The 19,806-nt window shown below is 44.7% G+C and overlaps 1 protein-coding gene across 31 annotated transcripts in view; it reads right to left on the reverse strand.

Moving 5' to 3' along the window:
* Positions 1–19,806, reverse strand: part of SCRIB (scribble planar cell polarity protein) — a 238,659-nt gene that overhangs the window by 30,341 nt on the left and 188,512 nt on the right. For 26 of the 31 annotated variants that reach the window (XM_073329722.1, XM_073329726.1, XM_073329721.1 and 23 more), the window contains 4 exons: positions 3,693–3,857; positions 2,816–2,955; positions 2,366–2,403; positions 1,323–1,397 (listed from right to left, as the gene is read on the reverse strand). In XM_073329722.1, coding sequence (XP_073185823.1) covers positions 1,323–1,397; positions 2,366–2,403; positions 2,816–2,955; positions 3,693–3,857 — 418 coding nt within the window. Of the gene's footprint in view, positions 1–1,322; positions 1,398–2,365; positions 2,404–2,815; positions 2,956–3,692; positions 3,858–9,300; positions 9,435–19,806 lie in introns of those variants that run through there. The other 5 variants (XM_073329723.1, XM_073329737.1, XM_073329736.1 and 2 more) reach the window with 3 other exon arrangements.

Consider the following 19,806-nt stretch of genomic DNA (forward strand, 5'->3'; position numbering starts at 1 on the left):
TGGAGCTGCTGGTGCAGCTATTTCCTTGGCAGGTTGTCAGCCACATTCTGGTTTGAAGTCCTCCTACTTGCAATGGAATAGCTGTTCGGCATTCTTGTCCTAGTATTTCTTCTGTTCTAGTTCCCTGGTGCTTAGCTCTTTGTTAATTATGTCAGGGTCAACAGTCTCTCACTCAAACAGTTTGTCAGATGTTGGCACCAAGGTTTTTGCCCATAAGGCCCCTGTTTGGTAACCCTAAAAGCACTGGGAGGTCTGTGGTGATATTTTAACATTGCTAACAATGGATGATTTAAATCCACAATGTTTTAAAAAAATCCAGCTCTTTGTTATTTGGATTGATTTTCCCCACAATCCCATTTGACTGCTTGTAATAAAGAGCTTGAACTGATGGATCAGCAAATTGCTAAAATGAGTAACTCATGAATTGCTCTTACAGCTCAGAGGGAGGTCACTACTCATGCCACACCATTGCATCCTGCATGGAAAGGGCTCTAAGGATTAGTTTCCTATCTCAATAATTCTGTTTCTGTGGTTCCTTGTCAGGTGCTGAATGGTACCAGATCTCTCATTTGCAGTAGCTGCCTCAGCTAAAGAGTCTGGGGAACAGACGGTGGAAAGGTAAATGGGAGTTTTGCTTGGCATAAACTCTCTGGTTTTCCATGGAAACTGCAGCTGCAACAACTTCCAGTTGTGCACAATGTCCTGTACCCAAACATCCAGTAGATTGTGAGGCTTCTCCTGTACTAGGCAAGAGGAACTTTTCATTCCTAGTCAGCTGGAGTAAAAACTCCTGGGAAGCTTTGGCATCACCCATCACAATTCATCCTTTATGAATAATTCTTACTTAGAAGGGAGATCTTCAAGGTCATTAGTGAGGGAGACATGTTCTGTTGAATACAGCTCAGTTTCTTCCCAAAGGCCAGAAGCATGTCACCTAGTCAGGCTTCCATTTAATCCCAGGGGAGACAGGGAGACTGCATCAGCAGCCCCGTTTGTCTCAGCTCCACCCATAGAATGAACTGCAGAGACCCTTTGGCATGATTGCTAAGAGCAATGAATTAATGACCTGGTCTCCAGATGTCCCAGGAGGTGGGATGAGATCCAGGCTGGGGAGCCAGATTCACACTCTGTGACATACACCATGATTCTGCCATGTTCCAAAGACATTTTACCCACAATACACATCCCCACCCTGAGGGACTCTCTATTAGACCTCTAAGTCACATAACAGAGCTTCTGGTGAGAGGAAGCCAACCAGAATCAGACCCTGATTGCTTAGCTGGTGATTGTATGAAGACAGGAATTCTGCATGCAGCTTATACCTGAATTTCGTGAACAGGTTTGGAAGAAGGAATAGCGGCAAATTCCCGGTAGTCAAACTTCTTTTCAGACATGGACTGGAAGGGACAGCAAGAGAAGAGAGAGAGAAAGAGAGAGAGTGAGCGAGGGATCAGCAGCAAGCAGAGGGCTGCAGCACACTGTGGAAAGGCTTATCAGGAGACAAGGGCAGAAGGAATGGTTTGGGTAAAGGCAATGGTGACACTTCTCATCTGTGAAAGGTGGCACCAGGACCTGCATGAACAATCGTCTATTGCAACAAGTCATCTCTGGGATATAATCCTTCATACTCTGAGGCTCAGGGCCAGCAAAGGACAGGGGTGCCTTAAAACCCTGGGCATATACAGGGTAGTCCACTGGATCAGGCACCGAACTGGGGAAAATCCAGGTTCCACTGAAATCAATGGCAAATTCCCATGGAGTTCATTGGGGTCAGGATTTTAAACCTCCATATATTCCTGGTTCTACTATGTGACCGTGGGCAAGCCTCTTCCCTTCTCTGTGCCTCAGTTCCCTTCTCCCCAGTCTTGTCTTTGTAAACAGTGAGCTCTGTCTCTCAGTGTGTGCGTACAGTGCCCAGCACTGATCTCAGCTGGGGCCACCTGAGGTAATGAAAACAACCACAACAGCTGGGAGCAGGTATTGTGAAGCTTGTAGAAGGTGTCTCAGGCATGAAAGGCTTGCTGAGGGTAAAACGCAGAAGCTGAACTGAAGAAGCAGAGGGGATGGAAATGGAATGTGTGGGAAAGGGACAGGTTCACAGACAAGCGAAATGGGAAACTAGGGAAATGAGACCAAATCTCAGCTGTGAAACTGGGGCTCTCAGCAACAGACATGGCTGAGCACACAGGGCCAGGTGGCTCACTCTCATGGCCTGTGTCATGGCCCCAGGTCTGGGATGAGTATGTGAGTGGGGATCCCACATCCCAGCCATACGGTCATTCTCCCCTCCCTGGCTCGCGGGAGGGTCAGTGGGTGGGCATCCCAGGTTTAGAGACAAGACAGAGGGGGTGGCAGCAACTCCTACCAGCCTCCCTGGTGAAGTGACATTCCTGTGGCTGCAATCTGAAAAAGACGAGGCAGAAGCACTGGTTAGTGAGAAATGTATTATGCACCCCTTCCCCCTTTGGCAGCATGCCTAAGTGCTATAAAGGGCTATGCCAAGCCTCCCAGACACACAGTTATTTCTCTCTCCTGTTTCTCGGGCTATGGTGTTGAGTTTCCACTGCTTGGGTTCCCTGGAGAATAACATGGCAAAGGGGTGGGGCTCTGTCAGTATCATACAAGCCAGGACTATCCTGGCTGAAAGATTCCAGCCCAGCCCTAGAAGTGCCCTCTCAGCCTAGAAGAGGGGAATTCACTCTCAGTGGGCCTGTGTCTGGGACATCTGGAAGAGTCCTGGCTAGTGCCCAGATGTTGGCCTCTCTCCCCAGTGATGTGGTGAACACCCCTCCCAGGACACTGTGGCATACAGTACCTTCTGGAAGCGTTGGGGACGGGGTGGGAGCAGGTGAAGGCGATTCAGCCAGCTGTTCCAGTGTGCTGCGCTTCTTCCCCTCCTTGGACTTGGCAATCACCATCTGGGCTTTGAGGGCATCCTGCTCCAGAGACTTCATCCTGCCTCAGAGGATGGGGAGAAAGTGGACATCAGCATCATTGAAGAGAATTATGGGTAATGCCTTCTTCTGTGCACAGCAGCTAGCCCATGGCTCTGGGACTGAATGTCAGAGGGCAGGGATGGAGCACTGGCTCCCCGGTTCCCTCTTTGGAGTGGGTGAGGATATGTTGTGGCAGACAGAGAAAGTCAGCGTAGGAGAGAATTCAGAAACCAGCTGAATTTGCTGTGATCAGCCATTAACATCCTCCTGACACACACACACGCGTGTGAATCTGGGACAGACACAGCCGAGCACTGCACACCCAAGTGAGAAGCTGCAGGGCTCTCCAGAGGTGCCTGGGGATGTGATGGGGAACCATTCAGGACAGGAGGGGGGAGGCGAATTGCAGGTATAAACCATAAGGGCATGAGGATTATTTCAGGCACTCTGATCTCCCCCACACTCCATCAGTGCCCCTCTTCTGGCATTTGTGAAATTCAGAACTGACTATGGCAGGATGGGCTCTGCACTCGGCAGTGGAGGCTCCCCAAGCTGGAGACCTTCTCTCTCTCTCATTGGTTAGATAACTGCCATCAGCCTGCAGAACCAGGGGGCAATGAGGGCTAGCACACTGCAGCAGGAGGGGGGACGTTTCTCCCCACTCCTACAGCAGCAGCAGAGAGGGCTGCAATACGAGGCAGAAATACAGATAGGGATTGTGGAACATGCAGCTGGAGGGGCAGGGGCTGTGCACACCTGGATTGACTTCCTGACCCAGGGGTTCTTGAGACGTGACTCTGCACTGGGCTAGACACCTGAGCTGGCCTGGCCCCTGGTGCAGGTGCCCGCTGTCGGGACTGGTAGAGCTTCCTGGCCAGATCCTGCTCGTACTGTTTAATACTGTCTTCAAGAGTGGAGGATCTGAAGAGGAGGAGGAGGACGAGGAGAAGATAGTGGTGATGAACATCATAGCAGTCGACCACAGAGAGAGAAAGAGACAGACAAAGAGAGAGAAAAAAGAGATTGGAATGTACCCTGGAGAGAGGAGGAGTGAAGGGCTGATGCAGGTATTGGCTAGGATCAGACCAGGCTCCCATCTCTGAGCCTGGCCAGCACCAGCTGCTTCAGAGAGTGGGGCAGGAACACCCTGGTGTGCAATTCAGGAATAAACTGCCAATGGGGACAGCCCTTCCCAGCCCCAGCAGTTAGACTCTGACTTCTGCCCTTGGCTGGTATGCACTGGGTGGGAGGGACTAGACATGGCAGGCACGCCAGACTCATGGAGGGACTGACAAGGTGCTTACACAAGTGTGTGTGTGGGGGGTGATTGAGGCAAACAGGGTGGATGCATGCTGAGCTGGGGGAGAGGGTGTCTGTATGCACCCGTCAGAAAGGGAAGAGGGCCCAAGACAGTGGACAAGCACCCAAGGGAGGGCTGTGTTTGCCATATGCTGGATGCGTGTATCCAAAATGGCACAGGCACACATCGGGGAAAAGTGTGTTCACAAGAGGGCATGTGTGCACTGCAAAGCAGTGGAGGGATTCACAAGATGTGTTTCGCTCCCTTGTGGACACACTTCTCCCCCACTGGCATGTGCCCGTGGCCTTTCAAACACACCCTTCCTAGACATGCGTGCCAATGTAGGTGTGTGGGGGTGTCCTGACAGGAGACACATGGCAGTGATTGGAGGGGTCGGGCCTCACAGGGTACACAAGCGGACGAGTCCAGGGGTGCTCATGTCCCAGCAGGGCCCAGGGACCAGCATGTGGGTATGGGTGTGTGTCCTAACAGGGCACTGATGGCAGAGGGTGTGGGGGAAGGCCCAGCAGGGTGGGTGGTGGTGGAGGACACACATCAGACAACTGGAAAGAAGCAGAAGACAGAAGATTAGACAGAAAGTGATACAATTTGCATTGTGCAATATAAGGAATACAGTGAGACTGAAGGGCAACCTAAACCTCCGTCTACCAAGCAGCTCATGGAGTTGTATATGGGGATCCCCTTGGAGGGAGACCTGAGCTCTGGCCCCTGATCACTGTTACACTGCACCTAGGACTGAGCCAGCTCTAGCAAACAGAGGAGACGTGGTTCTCCAGAAGTGCACCGCCTTTTGTGGTAGGAACAGAGGAAGCTGCAGAGCAGACTGAGCTCAGGTGTCTGTGGTGGCACCATGTCATCTCATTCTGGGGGGGAGCTAAAATGTGGTGAATTACATGCTCTTTGTCAGTGCAGACACAGCCATGGAGAGGTAGCAAGCAGACAAGGACATACTCCACCTCAAGGGTCTTTAAACCCAGAGCAAGCAGGGCCTTTAATTGGCAGCCAAACCCCCAAGAATGCTGTGGAACTGAAATGCTATGTAACAGCTCTGGGGAAAGCTGGAGAAAGAATGTGGGAATTTTCTGAGTCAAGAGTCCCTTGAAATTGCAATGATAATGGAGGAGTGTCAGAAATATTAATAGGTTTTAAGGCCAGAATGGACCAATAGATCTAGTCTGACTTCCAAAAAGGGCAGAGCAACTAGAAAGGGAATGTCTATAGTGTCTGGCATCTGACTCAGGCTTGAGCCCAAGATCCCCTTCCAGCCACACACAAATCAATCTGACTTGGGGCAGTGAGCACCCAGGACCTAGGTCCTAACACCCTACTGGGGGATGGGTCACAGCCTAAGTCCCCCTGTGATTCTGTCCAAGCCCTGTCATCAACAGTATGAATGTAGCTCAAGCTGCAGACGCAAGTCAGAAGGTATGCGTAGTGCAGTATGGATGCATTAGCACAGCCAAAAGACCTGGGTGCCAGCAACTGTAAGCCCAGATTTACAATGCAGTGTGGACGCTCAAGCATTGGCTTGGAAACAGCAAATCCACAAGCCCAGGTCCCACAGACTGGGTTTACAATGCAGTGTAGACACCCAAACACTCATTCGTTTGATCTGAAGTCAGATGCCTTTTCCATTAGGCCACAGACTTAGGAAGTTTTGTGCTGAGCATTGGGTGTTGGGGATGGCACTGCATTATACCCACTGGCTACTTCCCAATAAGAGGGGAATGATGCAATGCCCAGTGGTTATTTTCCAAATAAAGCATTCAGTGTTAATGCAGCCTTAGGGCTGACAGTTTAGGTCCAAGAAATAGAGTACTGGGAGTGGGAGGTCCCTCGGCAGTATTTATTCACCCACCCTGCAGGAGGGGCATCTCCTTTCATTAATTAATATTCCACTAACAAAAACTGTGTTTAAAAGGGATTAGGTTAAGAGCTCCTTGAGCGCAGGGGCAGACTCTGCAGTAAACTACCTTCTGTTCCCAGCAGAGAAGGAAACACAGTACACATTCATCCCCCTCACAATGCAATGCCCCACCTTTACTACAGCCTCAACAAATATTCAGTGCTGATCTAGGTGGTCAGGTCAGGTGTGTGATGTGTTTGTGGGTGTGCTGGCGGCCATCATTTAATTTTTACATTGCTGTGTGTAGTATGCCTGTGGCAATTCCTCAAGAAGGGCTACATTTTTGGAGATTCGTGTATCCACCCTATACACATCCACACCAGATATCACTTTAAAGCTTATTTTAAATATGTTTAGATGAGGTACGATGTGGAGTTGTCAAGTGGTGCTGTAAGCCTTTACGCGAGGTGAAATAACGGAACCCAAACTGAGAAAATGTCCTTTTTTGCACAGTGCCAGAAACATGGCAGGTTTCAGAGTAACAGCCGTGTTAGTCTGTATTCGCAAAAAGAAAAGGAGTACTTGTGGCACCTTAGAGACTAACCAATTTATTTGAGCATAAGCTTTCGTGAGCTACAGCTCACTTCATCGGATGCATACTGTCGCACCTTAGAGACTAACCAATTTATTTGAGCGTAAGCTGTAGCTCACGAAAGCTTACGCTCAAATAAATTGGTTAGTCTCTAAGGAGCCACAAGTCCTCCTTTTCTTTTTGAGAAACATGGCAATATGACTACGACTACAGTTTTTACTGTAGAGTTAATTTCAACACCTAAATGTGGTGTTTACTGGTCAAAGCTACCAAACGACAATGTATTCAAAGATGTGTACTGGTTTTTGTCATCCTGCACAGCTACACCATGAATCTGGGTCTCAAAATGTAATTGACATACTAAACCTTCATGGATTCTACATCATTTATATATAATTCCAGCATCTGTCTGGCAAACGTTTGACACTCAAAAGATGTTAGAGTCTGAAGACACTGAGTCCTTACAATGTCATTAGAGAGCTTGATGATGCTATAACTCAGCATGTGCTCCTGCTGCTGGAAGAACGTTAGGCATGGGGGTGTAGCCGGTCTCATACATTGAAGTTCTGGGATCATTTTCTCCAGGTTATGCAGATACTACTTCTAATATCCATGTAGAGCAAGGGGATGATTGGAAACTTCACCTACAGACACAGCATGCCACCCTTCCATCCATCTTTACTGCAAACAGGCCCAGCTATGCTAGGTGGATACAAATTTACATTCTTGATATGTTAAATCTCCTTGAAAGATGTACGTAGTGCCTTCGAGTCTGGGGAATTTGCTGTGTGTCAGACTCCTTGTTCTTTGAATGGGACTTGGAATGGAATGGAGTGGAGTGACCCCAACACCATCCCAATACAAGAGGGTCACTGATATTTGGTCCTACATTTCAGCTCAGAGTACCCCAACTCACTACTGTCATAACCTGTATCTAAAAAGTGTCTTGAAAGATATCAACAGAAAGCTAATATCATACTGATCATTAATATTATTGCATGTTATATGTTCAGAGGACAAATTCAAAATTACAGACATATTGGAAATTATGTTATCAAAGTGTGTCTGCCAGGCAGGGCTAAAGATACTCCACCTTAGTAAAAGGAATGTGGTTCTGCCATCCGGAAGTTATTTCCAAGGTAAGAACATAAGAACGGCCAGACTGGGTCAGACCAAAGGTCCATCCAGCCCAGTGTCCTTTCTGCTGACAGCGGCCAATGCCAGGTGCCCCTGAGGGAGTGAACCTAACAGGGAATGATCAAGTGATCTCTCTCCTGCCATCCATCTCCACCCTCTGACAAACAGAGGCTACGGACACCATTCCTTACCCATCCTGGCTCATAGCTATTAATGGACTTAACCTCCATGAATTTATCCAGTTCTCTTTTAAACCCTGTTATAGTCCTAGCCTTCACAACTTCCTCAGGCAAGGAGTTCCACAGGTTGACTGTGTGCTGTATGAAGAAGAACTTCCTTTTATTTGTTTTAAACCTGCTGCCCATTAATTTCATTTGGTGGCCCCTAGTTCTTATATTATGGGAACAAGTAAATAACTTTTCCTTATTCACTTTCTCCACACCACTCATGATTTTATACACCTCTATCATTTCTCCTCTTTTCCATACTGAAAAGTCCTAGTCTCTTTAATCTCTCCTCCTATGGGACCTGTTCCAAACCCCTCATCATTTTAGTTTCCCTTCTCTGAACCTTTTCTAATGCCGGTATATCTTTTTTGAGATGAGGGGACCACATCTGTACACAGTATTCAAGATGTGGGCGTACCATGGATTTATATAAGGGCAATAAGATATTCTCCGTCTTATTCTCTATCTCTTTTTTAATGATTCCTAACATTCCGTTTACTTTTTTGACTGCTGTTGCACACTGCGTGGACATCTTCAGAGAACTATTCACGATGACTCCAAGATCTCTTTCCTGATTAGTTGTAGCTAAATTAGTCCCCATCCTATTGTATTTATAGTTGGGGTTATTTTTTCCAATGTGCATTACTTTACATTTATCCACATTAAATTTCATTTGCCATTTTGTTGCCCAATCACTTAGTTTTGTGAGATCTTTTTGAAGTTCTTCACGGTCTGCTTTGGTCTTAACTATCTTGAGTGGTTTAGTATTGTCTACAATATTATTTGTAATAGTATTTACCACCTCACTTTTTACCCCTTTCTCCAGATCATTTATGAATAAGTTGAATAGGATTGGTCCTAGGACTGACCCTTGGGGAACACCACTACCCCCTCTCCATTCTGAAAATTTACCATTTATTCCTACCCTTTGTTCCCTGTCTTTTAACCAGTTCTCAGTCCATGAAAGGATGTTCCCTCTTATCCCATGCCAACTTAATTTATGTAAGAGCCTTTGATGAGGGACCTTGTCAAAGGCTTTCTGGAAATCTAAGTACACTATGTCCACTGGATCCCCCTTGTCCACATGGACAAGGGGGATCCAGAGGTACAGGGGTACATTAAGAGACAGTGGGAATTCCATTTACTTAGAATGTAAACAGGAGCATCAAGCCAACTAGGGGAGGACTCAGCATCATATTCAGGGGAGGAGATTACAGGAAACTGATCAATTTGCATTTTACCAAAAAGTAGCAGGGGAAGAAACCAGCATGGAGCTTCCTTCACCGCCAGACTGCATGTCACCTTCCTCACTGCTTGAATGAACTTTACTTTGAGGGATAACCTTCAGAAGAATCCATTTCAAAAGTTCACTGGACTATAAAAGAAAGGGGCAAAGAATCCCAAGTTATCTTTTGCCTAAGAACACAAAGAAACCAAGGACTTTGGATTTTTTGGGAGATCCTGACAAGTGGGCTTGATCAGCCATCTTGCTGGAAAGCAATGTGATGAGAAGCCTACCCTGAACCAAGACTGTAGTCTTGTTAAATTTTAGTCTCTAAAAAGCATTTCTCATTTGTATTTGCTTGTTACCATTTCTGACTCTATCCTTTACACTGAACTTACTTAAAATCCTCTCTCCTTTTGTTAATAAACTTGTTTTACTTTTAATCTAAACTAGGGCTGTCAAAGAATTAAAAAAATTAATAGCAATTAATTGTGCTGTTAAAGAATAATAGAATACCATTTATTTAAATATTTGTGGATGTTTTCTACATTTTCAAATGTATCGATTTCAATGATAACACAGAATACAAAGTGTACAGTGCTCACTTTATATTTATTTTTGATTGCAAATATTTGCACTGTAAAAAAGAAATAGTATTTTTCAATTCACCTAATACAAGTACGGTATTGCAATCTCTTTATCATGAAAGTTGAACTTACAAATGTACAATTATGTACAAAAAATAACTGCATTCAAAAATAAACCAATGTAAAACTTTAGAGCCTATAAGTCCACTCAGTCCTACTTCTTTTTCAGCTAATTGCTAAGACAAATAAGTTTGTTTACATTTGCAGGAGATAATGCTGCATGCTTCTTGTTTACAATGTCACCTGAAAGTGAGAACAGGCATTCACATGGCACTTTCGTAGCTGGCATCGCAAGATATTTATGTGTCAGATGTGCTAAAGACTCATATGTCCCTTCATGCTTCAACCACTATTCCAGAGGACATGCGTCCATGTTGATGATGGGTTCTGCTCTATAACTATCTGAAGCAGTGCGGATCACCGCATGTTCATTTTCATGATCTGAGTCGGATACCACCAGCAGAAGATTGATTTTCTCTTTTGGTGGTTCAGGTTATGTAATTTCTGCATCACAGTGTTGTTCTTTTAAGATTTCCGAAATCATGCTCCATACCTCATCCCTCTCAGATTTTGGAAGGCAAGTCAGATTCTTAAATCTTGGGTTGAGTGCTGTAGCTATCTTTAGAAATCTCACAATGATACCTTCTTTGCGTTTTGTCAAATCTGCAGTGAAGGTGTTTGAAATGAACAACATACGCTGGATCATCATCTGAGATTGCTATAACATTAAATATATGGCAGAATGTGAGTAAAACAGAGCAAGAGACATACAGTTCTTCCCCAAGGAGTTGAGTCACAAATTTAATTAATGCATTGTTTTTTTAACAAGCGTCATCAGCATGGAAGCATGAACTCTGGAATTGTGACTGAAGCATGAAGGGGCATACGAATGTTTAGCATATCTGGCACATAAATACCTTGCAATGCTAGCTACAAAAGTGCCATGCAAATGCCTATTCTCACTTTCAGGTGACACTGTAAATAATAAGCAGGCAGCATTATCTCCTTTAAATGTAAACAAACTTATCTGACTTAGCAATTGGCTGAACAAGAAGTAGGACTGAGTGGACTTATAGGCTGTAAAGGTTCACATTGTTTTATTTTTGAATGCAGTTATTTTTTGTACATAATTGTACATTTGTAAGTTCAATTTTCACGATAAAGAGATCGCGTTACAGTACTTGTATGAGATGAACTGAAAAATACATTTATTTTGTTCATCATTTTTACAGTGCAAATATTTGTAATAAAAATAATAATATAAAGTGAGCACAGTACACTCTGTATTCTGTGTTGTAATTTAAATCAATATATTCGAAAATGTAGAACATCCAAAAATATTTAATAATTTTCAATTGGATTCTTGTGTTTAACAGTGCAATTAAAACTGCAATTAATAGCAATACATTTTTTATCACAATTAATTTTTTTTTAATTAACCGCGTGAGTTAATTCCAATTAATCGACGCCCTAATCTAAACCAATCCAGAGGGGTGTTTAATGTAAAGTGAATGTTAACTTCAATGTGGCAAGCTGCTAGGTATTGTATCTTTAAAGGAACAAATGAATCTTAATGTCTCTCTCAATGATCCAGGAAGAGGCTGGACTTTGCAGACCACGCAGTTTGGGGAAAATTCAAGACTGGGAGATGCTGGTGTTATTTTTCTAGGGTAACCAAGGCCGGTGGAGCCAGAGGGTGGCAGTGGTGTAACAAGCAGGCTGCTGGAATCAGAATTGTTGTGTCAGGGCGTCTTAACACACAGACACTCAGTGCAGACTTGTCTGCTGGCTGGGAGTGTTCAGACAAGAGAATCATATCAGCACAGCATTTTGAGGGCAGGTGGTGATGCAACCCTTCACTGGCCTCGATTGCAACCTAGCATGTGCCACATGGTAACTGAGAAAACTGTCAAGCAGACTCAAAGGGCAGCAGTGGGATTGTAGGACTGACAAGAAAGAAGTCAGTCCTTGTCAGATGGAACCTCAAAAGACATACCCTAAAATGCAAAAGCTCTGACAGAAAGAAGGGTCTAACAAGCAGTAGTGAAGACAAAGTCCACAAACAAGTCCTTGCCTCTGCACTGAAGAGGGATGAAGAGCCTGTTATAGCCCTTACCAACCATGTCATCAACACTATGACAAACCCACCTGACCCTGAATCCCATCCAGAGGTGCCTATCAACATATCTTCTGTAACATCAGATGTACAAGAGTCTCTACAGAAAATACCAGATGTTGGTGAAGAACGAATGGAGATATTTGAGAGAGGTGCACTTGAATCTGATGGGGCATGTAGCTTCTTCAGCCCAGTCAAGAAATCTGGCATCAAAACATTTGCTGACATGACCAAGATGACCAAATTTGAGTCTGGCAAGGGAGGGGCAATCACACAGGAATCAGTCCAGAAACTTTTTCCCACAGAGCCCTGTCCTCCTTGTAACAACCTTTTATAGACTTAAAAATGATTATCATGTCCCCTCTCAGTCTTCTCTTTTCCAGACTAAACAAACCCAATTTTTTCAATCTTCCTTCACAGGTCATATTTTCTAGACCTTTAATCATTTTTGTTGCTCTTCTCTGGACTCTCTCCAATTTGTCCACATCTTTCCTGAAGTGTGGCGCCCAGAACTGGACACAATACTCCAGTTGAGGACTAATCAGTGTGAAGTAGAGCAGAACAATTACTTCTCATGTCTTGCTTAGAACACTCCTGCTAATACATCTCAGAATGATGTTCCCTTTTTTTGCAACAGTGTTTGTTACACTGTTGACTCCTATTTCGTTTGTGGTCCACTATGACCCCCAGATCCCTTTTTGCAGTACTCCTTCTCAGGCAGTCATTTCCCATTTTGTATGTGTGCAACTGATTGTTCCTTCTTAAATGGAGTACTCTGCATTTGTCCTTATTAAATTTCATCCTATTTACTTCAGACTATTTCTCCAGTGTGTCCAGATCATTTTGAATTTTTAATCCTATCCTCCAAAGCACTTGTGGTATCATCCACAAACTTTATAAGTGTATTCTCTATGCCATTATCTAAGTCATTGATGAAGATATTGAAAAGAACCGAACCCAGAACTGATCCCTGTGGGACCCCACTCGTTATACCCTTCCAGCATGACTGTGAACCACTGATAACTACGCTCTGGGAACAGTTTTCCAACCAGTTTTACACTCACCTTATAGTGGCTCCATCTAGGTTGCATTTCCCTAGTTTGTTTAAGAGAAGGTCACGCAAGACAGTATCAAAAGCTTTACTAACGTCAAGAAGCCCAAGATTTATACAGTACTCAAGAAGAAGCGGACACAAGGATGCTGCTGCATGTTGTATGTGCCAATATAGCTTTTGGATCTCTTGGTACCAAAGAAACCATAGTAATTAGGTCACTTGATACAGATGATTTGGTCCTTACTGTTCACTACTTTCCAAAAATGGAACACATAGATAACATGTGGATTGAAACAAGCAACATTACCGGCAAAATTGACAAGTGTCACTCTATACCTGTGCATGCAATTTGTGACACACTCACTCCTAACTTCTACAACATACATAGATGTGACTCTGTGTCATCCCTATTTGATAGCAGGAAAAAATCTGCGTTTAATGTTGTCAAAACAAAGGGAGCTTACCACTTCAGAGATCTTGCCAAATTAGGAGAGAGTGACCGACAAGCCGCAATTTCTGCAGCAAGGAAGTTGGTAGCAGTGCTGTATGACCAGAGCAACAAACAAAAAGAGACCCACAGAGACCTCAGTTGTTTGTGGCTCCATCTAGCCAGCAAAAAGGACGAGTCACTGGCCAAACTCCCACCATGTAAGAACAGTTTTGAAGGGTGTGTCGAAAGAGCATTTGGCAAACAACTATTTGGATGTCTTAACACATAGGTAAGCCAGATGTTGGATCTTTATTGCAACATGGATGAAAAAATGTAGATGATGAACTACTTCCTGTATTCTTCTAAGGCCCAATGGCATCTGAGCTTCTACAAGATCTTGTGTGCACCTGTGCCAGTAGGGGTTGCTGCACAAGCAACTCTGCCTGTAGTCAGCACACTTTGTGCTGAGGCAGCGAAGACTGTGATAACCCGCGCACTCCTGACAGGGGTCACAACGATGAACAAGATGAGGATAATGGTGTTGACCAGAAATGTCACCAGCTCTGTTACGTTTCAATTATACCTGTACAAATTTATTACTAGATTTTAATTTACCTTTTAGATTGTTGCTGCAATACTTTGAGGTCACAAAGAAATTCAATTGTATTTCTTGAAATAATACAGAGTCATTAAACTAACAGAAACAAATCCGAATATTTCAAAGTGGTCATTTTAACGTGTTGAAGATGTCATTGTTTATCCCCGTTTTCTACGGTAATGGCACAAGTTGACAGTTCCACATCATACCTCACCTTTAAGTAGCCATCATAAGCTTTCAATGATGTATAAGGTGTGTGTATGTTGAGATGGTACATTAAGCTGACCAAATCAATGCTGTCTGCTGCTTGCCTATAGTGTGTTTCCCCTCTCTACTGGGGAATAGAAGGATGTTCATTGTGATAATGCAGAGTCTTGAAATATGCAACGTGGGTGTTAGAGTACAGGAGAAATGTTCCATAATGTGGCATAGCCTTGCTTTTAAAGGCTTGAGTTGGGGGATTTCACAGTTATCCAGCTTTAATCCCTTTAAAACAGAGCTTTTGTATATATATTTAATAAGAATATAAGAATGGCCATACTGGGTCAGACCAAAGGTCCATCTAGCCCAGTATCCTGTCTTCCAACAGTGACCAATGCCAGATGCCCCAGAGGGAATGAACAGAAAAGGTAATAATCAAATGATCCATTCCCTGTCACCCATTCCCAGCTTCTGGCAAACAGAGGTTAGGGACATCACCCCTGCCCATCCTGGCTAATAGCCATAGATGGAACTATCCTCCATGAATTCATCTATTCTTTTTTGAACCCAGTACAGTCATGACCTTCACAACATCCTCTGGCAAGGAGTTCCACAGATTGAATTTGTGCTGTGTAAAGAAATACTTCCTTTTGTTTGTTTTAAACCTGCTGCTTATTAATTACATTTGGTGACCCCTAGTTCTTGTGTTTTGAGGAGTAAATAATATTTCATATTTACTTTCTCTACATCAGTTATGATTTCATAGACCTCAATCATATCCCTCCTTAGCCGTCTCTTTTCCAAGCTGAAAAGTCCCAGTCTTATTAATCTCTCCTCATACGGAAGCCATTCCATACCCCTAATCATTTTTGTTCCCCTTTTCTAAAACTTCCAATTCCAATATATCCTTTTTGAGATGGGGCAACCACATCTGCACACAGTATTCAAGATGTGGGCATACCATGGATTTATACAGAGGCATTATGATATTTTCTGTCTTATTATCTATCCCTTTCTTGAAGATTCCCAACATTCTGTTCGCTTTTTTGACTGCTGCTGCACACTGAGCAGATGTTTTCAGAGAAATATCTACAATGATTCCAGAATCTCTTTCTTGAGTGGTAACAGCTAATTTAGACCCCTTCATTTTATATGTATAGTTGAGATTATGTTTTCCAATGTACATTACGTTGAATTTCATCTGCCATTTTGTTGCCCAGTCACCCAGTTTTCTGAGATCCCTTTGTAGCTCTTTGCAGTCTGCTTTGGACTTAACTGTCTTGAGCAGTTTTGTACCATCTGCAAATTTTGCCACCTCACTGCTAACCCCTTTTTTCAGATCATTTATGAATATGTTGAATAGGACTGGGCCCAGAACAGACCCCTGGGGGACACCACTATTTACCTCTCTCCGTTCTGAAAACTGACCATTTATGCCTACCCTTTGTTTCCTATCTTTTAACCAGTTACCAATCCATGAAAGGACCTTCCCTCTTATCCCATGACAGCTTACTTTGCTTAAGAGCCTTTGATGAGGGATCTTGTCAAAGGCTTTCTGAAAATCTAAGTACATTATATCCACTGGATCCCCCTTGTCCACATGCTTGTTGACCCCCTCAAAGAATTCTAGTAGATTGTTGAGGCATGAGTTCCCTTTACAAAAACTATGTTAACTCTTCCCCAACAAATTATGTTCGTCTATGTGTCTGACAATTTTGTTCTTTACTATAGTTTCACCAGTTTGCTCGGTACTGAATCAGGTTTACTGGCCTGTAATTGCCGGTATCACCTCTGGAGCCCTTTTTAAAAATTGGCGTCACATTAGCTGTCCTCCAGTCATTTGGTACAGAAGCTGATTTAAATGATAGGTTACAGACTACAGTTAGTAGTCCTGCAATTTCACATTTAAGTTCCTTCAGAACTCTTGGGTGAATCCCATCTGGTCATGGTGACTTATTACTGTTTAGTTTATCAATTTGATCCAAAACCTCCTCTAATAACACCTCAATCTGGGACAATTCCTTAGATTTGTCACCTAAAAAGAATGGCTCAGGTTTGGGAATCTCCCTCACGTCCTCAGCCGTAAAGACCGATGCAAAGAATTAATTTAGTTTCTCCACAATGGCCTAATTGGCCTTGAGTACTTCTTTAACATCTCGATCAACCAGTGACCCCTATATGGTAAGTACTGGAGGTGGCACAAAAGGGGGGAAAGGATGACAGCCCCACATACAAGTTTCTCCTTCTGGTATGTTGAGATATGCATAGAAAGCAGATGTTTGAAGTGGGGGGTGAGGAGACACCAAGCTGGGGGGAGAGCAGGGGAACTGTGGGGGAGAGCAGATCTGTTTCTGCCACCCCTCACACCAGCACAATGATGCAGAAATCTCTGGGAAGGGGGAAGCCTGTCGTGTGCCACTCCTCTTCCGCTGGGCTAGCCACAGCACCTCCGAGCAAAGGAAATCCTGTTAAAGCTACAGAGGTTGAAGAGATTCCATAGTGGGGAACCTCAGCTGCTACCCCCTTTGACTATGGAACGTCGAAAGCCCCCTTTGCCATAGGATCTGAACAGCTCACAACTTTTAATGTGTTTCTTCTCTCGACACTCTGGTGAGGGAGAGAAGAGCTGTGTCCCCATTTTACACATGGGGAACAGAGACATAGATATACCAAGTGATTTGCCCAAGGTCACACAGGAAGTCTGTGGTGGAGTAGGGAATTCAACCTGGGTTTCTGGAGTTCAAGCCCCAAACCAATGGACCATCCTTTGTCTTCTGAGCTGGGTTCGTGGCATAGACTAGCTCTTCCCAGTTTTACAACCAGAGTGTAGGGGCAGCCATCATCACTGCAGGCCTCCTGGTTTCAGTCCCATTAGAAATGCACAGACAACCCAGGAAGGTTTTGGAGAATGTTGGGGACAACTTCCTGGTACAAGTGCTGGAGGAACCAACTAGGGGCTGTGCTTCTCTTGACCTACTGCTTACAAACAGGGAAGAATTGGTAGGGGAAGTAAAAACGGGAGGCAATCTAGGCAGCAGTGACCATGAGATGGTTGAGTGCAGGATCCTGACAAAAGGAAGGAGAGTAGCAAAATACGGACCCTGGACTTCAGAAAAACAGACTTAGACTCCCTTAGGGAACTGATGGGCAGGATCCCCTGGGAGGCTAATATGAGGGGGCAAGGAGTCCAGGAGAGCTGGCTGTATTTTAAAGAAGCCTTACTGAGGGTGTAGGAACAAACCATCCCGATGTGCAGAAAGAATAGCAAATATGGCAGACGACCAGCTTGGCTTAACAGTGAAATCTTTGGTGAGCTTAAAGTCAAAAAGGAAGCTTACAGGAAGTGGAAATTTGGATAGATGACTAGGGAGGGGTATAAAAATATTGCTCGAGCATGCAGTGGTGTAATCAGGAAGGCCAAGGCAAGACTGGAGTTGTAACTAGCAAGGGATGTGAAAGGTAACAAGAAGGGTTTCTACAGGTATGTTAGCAACAAGAAGAAGGTCAGGGAAAGTGTGGGACCCTTACTGAATGGGGGAGGCAACCTAGTGACGGATGATGTGGAAAAAGCTGAAGTACTCAATGCTTTTTTTGCCTCGGTCTTCACAGACAAGGTCAGCTCCCAGAGTGCTGCACTGGGCAGCACAGTAGTGGGAGGAGCCCTCAGTGGTGAAATAACAGGTTAAGGACTATTTAGAAACACTGGACATGCACAAGTCCATGGGTCCAGTGTATCCAAGGGTGCTGAGGGAGTTGGCTGATGTGATTACAGAGACATTGGCCATGTTCTTTGAAAATATGTGGTGAGTGGGGGAGGTCCCAGACGATTGGAAAAAGGCAAATATAGTGCCCATATTTTAAAAAAGGAAGAAAGAGAACCTGGGGAACTACAGACCGGTCAGCCTCACTTCAGTCCCCAGAAAAATCATGGAGCAGGTCCTCAAGGAATCCATTTTGAAGCACTTGGAGGAGAGGAAGGGGATCAGGAACAGTCAATATGGATTCACCAAGGGCAAGTCATGCCTGACCAACCTGATTGCCTTGTATGATGAGATAACTGGCTCTGTGGATATGGGGAAAGTGGTGGATGTGATATATCTTGACTTTAGAAAAGCTTTTGATACGGTCTCCCACAGTATTCTTGCCAGCAAGTTAAAAGAGTATGGATTGGATGAATTGACTATAAGGTGGATAGAAAGCTGGCTGGATCGTTGGGCTCAACGCGTAGTGATCAATGGCTCCATGTCTAGTTGGCAGCCGGTATCAAGCGGCGTGCCCCAAGGGTCGGTCCTGGGGCCAGTTTTGTTCAACATCTTGAACAATGGGAATTGGTCCTGCTTCGAGCAGGGGGTTGGACTAGATGACCTTCTGGGGTCCCTTCCAACCCTGATATTCTATGATTCTATGATCTTCATTAATGACCTGGATGATGGGATGAATTGCATCCTCAGCAAGTTCGCAGATGACACTAAGCTGGGGGGAGAGGTAGATATGCTGGAGGGTAGGGATAGGGTCCACAGTGACTTGGACAAACAGGAGGATTGGGCCAAAAGAAATCTGATGAGGTTCAACAAGAACAAGTGCAGAGTTCTGCACTTAGGAAGGAAGAATCCCATGCAGTGCTACAGGCTGGGGACCGACTGGCTAAGCAGCAGTTCTGCAGAAAAGGACCTGGGGATTACAGTGGATGAGACGCTGTATATAAGTCAGCAGTGTGCCCTTGTTGCCAAGAAGGCCAACCGCATATTGGGCTGCATTAGTAGGAGCATTGCCAGCAGATCAAGGGAAGTGATTATTCCCCTCTATTCGGCACCGGTGAGGCCACACGTGGAGTATTGTTTCCAGTTTTGGTCCCCCCACTACAAAAGGGATGTGGACAAATTGCAGAGAGTCCAGCGGAGGGCAACAAAATGATCAGGGGGCTGGGACACATGACTTATGAGGAGAGGCTGAGGGAACTGGGGTTATTTAGTCTGCAGACGAGAAGAATGAGGGGGGATTTGATAGCAGCCTTCAACAACCTGAAGTGGGGTTCCAAAGAGGATGGAGCTCGCATGTTCTCAGTGGTGGCAGATGACAGAACGAGGAGTAATGGTCTCAAGTTGCAGTGGGGGAGGTTTAGTTTGGATATTAGGAAAAACTTTTTCACTAGGAGTGTGGTGAAGCGCTGGAATGCATTACCTAGGGAGGTGGTGGAATCTCCTTCCTTAGAAGTTTTTAAGATCAGGCTTGACAAAGCCCTGGCTGGGATGATTTAGTTGGGGATTGGTCCTGCTTTGAGCAGGAGATTGGACTAGATGACCTCCTGAAGTCTCTTCCAGCCCTAATCTTCTATGATTCTATGATTCTAATGGGATATGGAGGCAATCTTAGTCATGGAAGGTTCACTGCCACACGCCATGACTTTAGTGAAGAGGCAGCCATCTTCCCTAAGGGCACTCTTTGGCTTCATTGCCCTGAAAGTTATGGGAAATGA

The sequence above is a fragment of the Lepidochelys kempii genome, chromosome 2 (assembly GCF_965140265.1).
Source record: "Lepidochelys kempii isolate rLepKem1 chromosome 2, rLepKem1.hap2, whole genome shotgun sequence".
NCBI lineage: Eukaryota > Metazoa > Chordata > Testudines > Cheloniidae > Lepidochelys > Lepidochelys kempii.